The sequence below is a fragment of the Danio rerio genome, chromosome 22 (genome assembly GCF_052040795.2).
Source record: "Danio rerio strain M-AB ecotype USA chromosome 22, GRCz13ab, whole genome shotgun sequence".
Taxonomy (NCBI): Eukaryota; Metazoa; Chordata; class Actinopteri; order Cypriniformes; family Danionidae; genus Danio; species Danio rerio.
The window spans coordinates 20,790,001-20,798,465 of NC_141042.1; the positions used below are offsets into that span (position 1 = coordinate 20,790,001).

The 8,465-nt window shown below is 37.4% G+C and overlaps 1 protein-coding gene across 4 annotated transcripts in view; it reads right to left on the minus strand.

Moving 5' to 3' along the window:
* The window catches only part of btbd2a (BTB domain containing 2a), a 7,811-nt gene extending 2,073 nt beyond the window's left edge, over positions 1-5,738 (minus strand). The window contains 8 exon segments of one of the 4 annotated variants that reach the window (NM_001045092.1): positions 378-524; positions 659-746; positions 876-1,068; positions 3,229-3,426; positions 3,520-3,625; positions 3,872-4,028; positions 4,722-4,841; positions 5,049-5,738. In NM_001045092.1, coding sequence (NP_001038557.1) covers positions 378-524; positions 659-746; positions 876-1,068; positions 3,229-3,426; positions 3,520-3,625; positions 3,872-4,028; positions 4,722-4,841; positions 5,049-5,665 — 1,626 coding nt within the window. In that variant the 5' untranslated portion in view covers positions 5,666-5,738. 4 annotated transcript variants of the gene reach the window in all.
* Between the last annotated feature and the right edge of the window lie 2,727 nt (positions 5,739-8,465).

Sequence of the window (8,465 nt, forward strand, 5' to 3'; positions counted from 1 at the left end):
TCAATTGATTTATCAACTTTTAATACTTATTAAGACCTGTTGACACCCTGAAAGTAGGTGAGTGAAAGACGCTTCAAGTAAGCTAATAAAGATAGTCGACCATGAAGGGCACCTAGGAGGAAGCACAGGGAGAACATGAAAACTCCCACACCGAAAAGCCTCCTGGTTCAGCCGGGATTTGAACCAGCGTGGATTTTGCTGTGAGGCAACCGTGCTAAACGCTTAGCCACGTGTCATCCCTGACTGATGGCGAAACACTCCATTAGCACAATTCAAGATGCAATGGACCATGATTTGCTATTTGCCATTGCTTGTCAGTGCCAGATGACATTTATCATGGCAAGTCTGAAAGTCCAATTTTGAAACATTTTGTTTACCTTCAGGGTGGCGCAGGCGATGTAATTGACACTTGGAAGAATTTCCACTGGCTCCTTGAACATCACTCTGAATGTGCTGGCTGTTCCGTCACAACTAAAGCCTGTATCGTTCTGTCCGAGAACTGTGTTACTGTCTGTGTGTATGATCTACGTTAGAGAAAAACATGTGCCATTAATACTGATGTATATTTTCAAACCTCTATAAAAGATTGGGTTTTTGCAGACTATCCTGTTCAAGAACAAATGTTCAATAATAACTATTAAAAGGAGTTGCTTGTCACCTGGATGTTGACCTGATAGTCAGTTGGACCATGTATAGAGCCATAAAGTCCAAATCCCACCACAAATATTCTGCGGTTCACAGAAAACCTGACAGGAATTCAAGCAGTTGGTATTTCAAATAAATTTGGAGAATAAAATGTCTAGAATAAACTCCACATGCTATCTTCTACTCTCAGCATTTCCTTAATCTATGGCTTTAAAAAAAAGCACACTTACCGGATGCGGTCACTGGTTCCACTGTAGCCCCAGCGGCTCTCCACCTGACTGAAACGCGTGATGCTGCACTCTTTCCCCCGGAGGCAACAGCGGGGCCGGTCAATAAACTCCACATGTGGTTTCGGATTGACGGTAAAATGCAGGAACAGACTGACCACCTCCCGGTCTGTGAGTATACCAGATTGAGCCGGACCTATCGTACACATACATAAGGTTTATATTCATGGGTAGTGGCACTCAGACTGCGTTTCCATCTCATAATAAAGATAAGTTTTTAGTGGTCAGCCCAGACGCTACACTATTTCTTATTATTAAAGGGATGGTTTGACGGTAAAATGCAAGAAAAAACTGACCACCTCCCAGTCTCTAAATATGCCAGACTGAGCCGGACCTATGGAAGACATACATAAGATTTAGCTTTATAGGTAATGGCACTTAAACTGCGTTTCCACCTCATAATGGTCATCCATTTTTAGTGGTCAGCCCAGTGGCTATACCATTTCTTATTATTAAAGGGACGGTTCACCCCAAAATTTAAAGTCTGTCCACATTTGATCGATAAATAGTGGGAAAATATTCATTTTGGGGTGAACTATCCCTAACAAATCCTCAAATGCATGTCTTGTGACCTTGTTTCGATTTTTTCCTTCTGAATTCACCACACATTATAGGTCACTATGCAGTCTTTTGTGATTTTCAGAATGCTTTTGACCCCATGATTGTTTACACTACAAAATCATTTTAATTAAATACATTTTTGACTACCTCTGACATTGATCAAAGGGGGATACGCTCAAAACATTTTAGATGCTGTACAATTGTAATTAGATCAACAAAACTGCATCGATAAACATGATTACATAACTTTCTGCCTCTCCTGATGCCTCTAATTTGATTTGCCATTTTATAGACGTTTTTAATGATCAGTTTGACCCATCTACCTTGTATTTGAAAAATTCCTGGGAGAAAGATTTAGGCATTCAAATCACCATTGAGGACTGGAAAAAGTCTATCAAGGTCATAAATACATGTTCTATTAACTTAAGACACCGACTAATCCAATATAAAGTAGTACATCAGGGTTAAGCTTAATAAATTCTACCCCTCCACCTCTTCTAAATGTAACAAATGTGGATCTGCGGAAGGCTCCTTAGGACATCTTTTTTGGTAATGCCCAAAACTTTTTTAATTTGGCAAAATTTTTAACTTTTACTCTAACGCCCCATTCACACAGGCTAGTCACATTGCGGTCTAATTTCATTGGCTGACGCTGCTATGACGACTGCATCAGCACCAACTTCAGACACGCCTGTCACACCCTTGACGTTGAAGCCCTGTGTGAATTGAGCATAAGGCTTATTCTTGTGACCTCGCCCCTGATATACAGTAGCAATTGTTGTTTTGGTTTGTCTGACTCCATTGTGGGTTCAGTCATCAAATTAAAAAAAGCTGTCCAATACAGAATGGTGATAGCTAAAAAAGTATTTGTTGTCTATGGAAAAAAAATAAATAAATAAATAAATATATATATATATATATATATATATATATATATATATATGTGTGTGTGTGTATATATATATATATATATATATATATATATATATATATATATATATATATATATGAGCAATATCACACTCGTAGCAGTGCGATATGGCTGTATATCGGCACTGGTGGGAGGCGTGCGTTGGTGCCCCCACCAGTGCCGGTATACAGCCATATCGCACTGCTACGAGTGTGATATTGCGTTTTCACAACAGTTTGACGGCATAATTGTGTATATAAAAACGAAATCAAACATGAAGAGTCTCAAAAACCCTTTTCTACGAGTATCTACTTTCTTCCGCCTTGGATTCAAATCATATGCTGACAGTTAAACAGCCGAGCAAGCATTTTTTAAACTTTAGATCTGTAGTGTCTGCTTTTTCCTGGTTTTATGTGGGCAGAGTAATACACAAAGGGTAAAGTGGCTTTACAGGTGCTGATATTACTTAAATATATCACGGCTAATCAGATTCAAGAACCAGACAGAACTGTTGAATGAATGAATGAATGAATGAATGAATGAATATATATGAATATATATATATATATATATATATATATATATATGTGTGTGTGTGTGTGTAACATTGTTGACTCATATATAATACTGGAGGAACTGATGTAATAACGGTTTTCAAATCAATTTTCTGTCTTTTTTTTTTTTGCATTGCTTTTCTGTGTTTATAATTGTTGTTGCTTTTTGTAATGCTCTGTGTTGCTTTAAGGTCATCTAAATACAAACTGAGCCACAGTAACTTCTTAGGATGTCAAAGTAAATTAACATCAAGGATATGAAAGAAATTACCTGCTGCAAACTCTTCAATTGTCATGAGTGGAAAGCGAATAAGGGCAAGTGCCTTTCCCAACACTCTTCGCTTGTTCTCCGGTGTAGGCTGTAATTGTTGCCTTTGGGCCTCAGCTTCTGCCCAACGAACAGCAGCTCCGAAGAGACGCACTTCCCGTACACCAAGTGTGTCTCTCTCCAGGACTGCCACGAGGGTATCTGCACAGGACAGAACATGAAACAGTCTATTTCGGTTTCATTTTTTATGTATTTTGTTGTGATATTGGATCAGTTGGTACTTAAGAGCAATACCAAGGTCAACATCCGTGAAGCCCTCAGCAGCGAGTGCATCAGCTGTGTTCTTGTCGATATTTTCTAAGCAGAGACTTGCCAGCTGGGGCTCGTCAAAAAGCCGTGCCTGAAAGCAAAAGGAACCGTTTTCTTTTTTTTTCTAAATATAATCTATAATAGACTGTCCACAAAAGCAAGCAACAAACACACTCAATAAGCTTGAGGCTCTGTTAGCTAGGATTTGAAAGAGATCTGTCGAACACAGCAAACTCAAGATGGCTGGGGAACGAACTTGAAACAAAGGTGTTGTTCTGTGTTCAATATGTCAGTTCCCCATGCCAGCATCAAATCTGACCCAACCCCCTGTGATTACCTGGGTAAGCAACATAAATGCGTTGTCAGCGCGTAGGTTTTTCTTCAAGAATTCAACGCAGTGGGCCTCAAGCGCAGGTACTGCATACTTTTTGGCTGTGTATAATGTGGTCATAACGGTCTCTGGTCCAATTTGCACTTCATCTGAGTATAAAAATCTGTTTGCAAAGGAAGGGAAAACTATTTTAGACTGATAGATTCATAGAAGACGGATAAATAAGTTGTCAACTAGACAAACAGACAGGCCATGAGACAATTTGTCAGACAGACAGTCTGCCAGATGAAATCTAGCCTGACTCTATAGATAGATAGATAGATAGATAGATAGATAGATAGATAGATAGATAGATAGATAGATAGATAGATAGATAGATAGATAGATAGATAGATAGATAGATAGATAGATAGATAGATAGATAGATAGATAGATAGATAGATAGATAGATAGATAGATAGATAGATAGATAGATAGATAGATAGATAGATAGATAGATAGATAGAATGTCCCTTTATTTATTAGAGTTTTTTTCTGCCAACAATGTCTAGAAGTTGTTTGTTTTCCCCTGACAAACATTTACCACGGTCAGTGTTCCCGCCAAAATATCATAGTTACAGCCGCCACAAACACTGTCTGGTACTATTGTTGTTGAGGACTAGCAGAAACAGAAAGTGTATGCTATGTTGGCGGGAAGCACGAATATATACCGCGATAACGGTTTGCAAGGGTCTGCCATATGGATTAAAAATGGCAGAGGGCACCTGAAGGACGTTATGACAACAGGGGTCAACAGACAGAAGAGCAGCACAGAGCATTAAAGCGTGCAGCGAAGCTTTACGCGGCCCATTCTTACTTGAGAAGGGCTAGAAATGCAGCCGGTTCCACATCTGGCAGTTCAATTTCGGTCGACGTTGTTGCCATGCCACCGTTGAACATGGCATCAAACACGGCACTTCCCACAGCGAGAGCAAATCTGCGGAGAGCAACGGGAGCGGACTGTAAACACGGCCATTTGAGGAGGAAATATGGATTTATCCTCGCCGAGACAAAATGCTTTAACGTTACTTTTATAAATCAATCGAGCGGGGGAGAGTTTTGCATAAGCTTTGAAATACAGCATCAATTCAAAAAGAACAAAGACTCCAGTAAAACATATAAACATACCGCTATTCATCCCTACCTGTGCGCTGGAATGCGCTGCACTCCCATTCCCTTCCCAACCAAAAAATGGACGTCACTTAGCACTTCGTTGTTAAACAAAAATGCAAACCTTTCTTTCACTGTACTTTTTGTCGCTTGCCAGTTGTAGACCGGCTCTCGATAAACCAAAACCGAAGCCGGGCTGCTGGGAAGCGAGGAGACGGCGGCGGCGGCGGACGCATCGGCGGAGGAGGATGCGGTAGACGCGGATGAGGATGAGGAGGAGGATGATGATGATGAAGATGTCGCCGTCATGTTTGACGCAGCGCCTGAAGAGGCTCCGCTCTGGCCGACCGTCTGCCGAGGAGGGTTGTGCGCGCTCGGCGTGCTTCTCACCGCAGACTCGGTGCCTCCGCCGTTCTCCGGGCCCGACTGAGGGTTCGAATTCCCCGCGCTCCGGTTGATCCCCCCGGCTGCACCCCCGGCTCCCCTGTTGCTCGCGGGCGAAGAATGGGCGCTGTTGCTCGGCGGTGCATTGCCGAGCGGCCCCGAATTCGACAAGTTTAGACACGAGGATCGGCTATTGCTTTCACCCGCAGCCATCTTGGATGGTGAACACTGCAGGCTTTGCTGAAATAAACATACACAACAGCGCATAACCAGAAATACTGGCCAAATGACTGCCTTCCCACGAGAGACCTCAACATCACCGAGGCGCTTTTAATTACCTGGGCCTTCGTGCCTACGATTAATTTCGTTTCATATTCAGAAGATGATTTTTATTCTCTAGTTGTTGCTTTTTTTGCAGAGGAGGCAGGTGGTCGGGGATTTTATTCAGTATATATAACTTACTAACGTAGAAAGTGGGAATGTTGAACTCAAAAAGAGAAAGCAAGATTCCCTTTATTTAAGTAGACTATATCAGAAGTTGCTTGTAAGAATTACAGTTTTTTTATTCAAATAATTTCAGAAAACTTTTACATTTAACGTTAAATCTTTTTCTACAAATAGTGTTGTATGGGGTTTATCATGAAAATACTTAGCCTACAACTTGAAGGGAAAATTTGACAAATAAATAAAATAACTGGAAATGTTAGACTTTAATACACTTACAATAACATGGGTAAAAATTACATTTCATAATTTCATTTTATCTCTACACAGTCACTGGCTGTAAATATATTAAAAGTTAAAAAATCAATGTAGAAAAATGTAAGCGCCTTAGAAAGTAAAGCCTTAAATCAAGGTAATAAATGTAAATAATTTTTTTATTATGCAGTGCGTTTTTGTATGCTAAAGTTTGTCTAAATTTAATCTGCAAATATCAGGATGCTGTGTAGTTTATCAAATCAAAAATCCTACTATAGGTTCTATAGGTGCCAACCTGCTGAATTAGCTAGATTTAATAGATTTTTATTCAGTGTCATGCATAATGTTTTAGTTTTGGATTAGTTTCTTACATTAATATTTAGTAAATATACTGTAAGTTAAAATCTCACCAGTGTTTTTGGTTGAAAAGTGGTTATAAGTTTTAAAAATTATGTAAAGAGTCTTATAAAGGCCTTAAAAGGTATTGAATTTCACGCTCTGATTTCTGTATAAACTCTGAATCGTATATTTTTCGCACCCTTCGTTATTTCATTTTCCATTTTTTTTATCCCATTATTCATTCTTTTTACTAAAAGTTTACCACGAAGTTAAGCAGATTTTATAGTTTATGCAGTTATTATAACAGAAATAAACCACACTTTCTGGAAACAACACACTAACGTTTATTTACATTGCTGGAGTTAGTGTCTTGGAAAAAATATGTAAATGTATCACATAAAATGATTTCTACATTAAAAGTGGCATCTTGAAAATGCTGCAAATTACCGAATATCATGTATTTAACTTTAATATGGTTGAAATAACTTTGATGGGAAAACATAAATTGAGCTTGAAAGACTTTAATATAGCTATTGATTCATAGTATTTATACATGTTTACTGCATAATTGCTGACCAATTGTAAATAATCCTATAGTCTGCAGCAAAAATAAACTAACAATCATTTACGTTACAGGAATTTGTATCTTGGGAAAAAAATGTAAATGTACCACATAAAATGATTTCTACATTAAAAATGGCATCATGAAAAAGCTGTAAATGACAGATTATCATGTATTTAACTTTAATATTGTTAAAATAACTGATGGGAAAACATAAATTGAGCTTTTAAGAATTGTTAGAAGAAAAGTCAGAATTATTAGCCTCCCTGAATTATTAGTCCCCTGTTTATTTTTTTCTCTCTAATTTCTGTTTAACAGAGGGAAGATTTTTGATAGTTAATCATCATAGTTTTAATAACTTCCAATAAGTGATTTATTTTATCTTTGCCATAATGACAGTAAATAATATTTGACTAAATATTTTTCAAGACTCTTATATACAGCTTAAAGTGACATTTAAAGGCTTAACTATGTTAATTAGGTTAACTAGGCAGGTTAGGGTAATTAGGCAAGTTATTCTATAGTGATGGTTTGTTCTGTAGACTCTCAAAAATATATATAGCGTAAAGGGGCTAATAATACTGACCCTAAAATGGTTTTAAAAGAATTAAAAACTGCTTTTATTCTGGCCGAATTAAAACAAATAAGACTTTCTCCAGTTGAAAGAATATTTTTAGACATACTGTGAACATTTCCTTAGCTCTGTTTAACATCAGAAATAATTAAAAGGGGGCTAATATTTCTGACTTGGAACTGTAGCTATTGGTCCACAGTATTTATATATATTTACTTCATAATTGCTGACCAATTGTACATAATTCTATAGTCTGCGACAAAAATGAAATCCTCAGAAAACGAGTTTAACTTTAAAGCGAAAAATTGAAAAATAAGTAAAATAACTGGAAATGTTAGACTTTAATACACTTACAATAACATGGGTTAAAAAAACTAACAGATGTATTTTCAAGCATCAAAGCGATGCTTGTTTTGATTTTTAATACAATTTTATATTTTCCTTTTATGTCTATATAATCATATATTTTCCGCACCCTCCGTTGTTTCATTTTCCTTTTTTTTTTTTTTTACTTTGAAGTTAAGCAAACTTTATAGTTTATGTCGTTTTATAACAGAAATGAATCACACCAACTGGAAACAACACAATAACGTTTTACATTACATGAGTTGTTGTCTTGGGAAAAATTTTAATGTATCACTATCAGATGTTTCTACATCAAATTCATGTATTTCATTTTAATGATGTATTCCATTTTAATATGGTTGATATAAGTTTGATGGGGAAAAAATAAATAGTGCTTATAAAACTTTAATATAGTAGCTATTGATTCATAGTATTTATATATGTTTCCTGCAATATCCTCAGAAAAACTCTTTAGTAACAACCCATTTCCAGTCATGCGCAATGCAGATGAAGCGAGTTCCCATTCGCTCCGCCTACCAAACCCACAA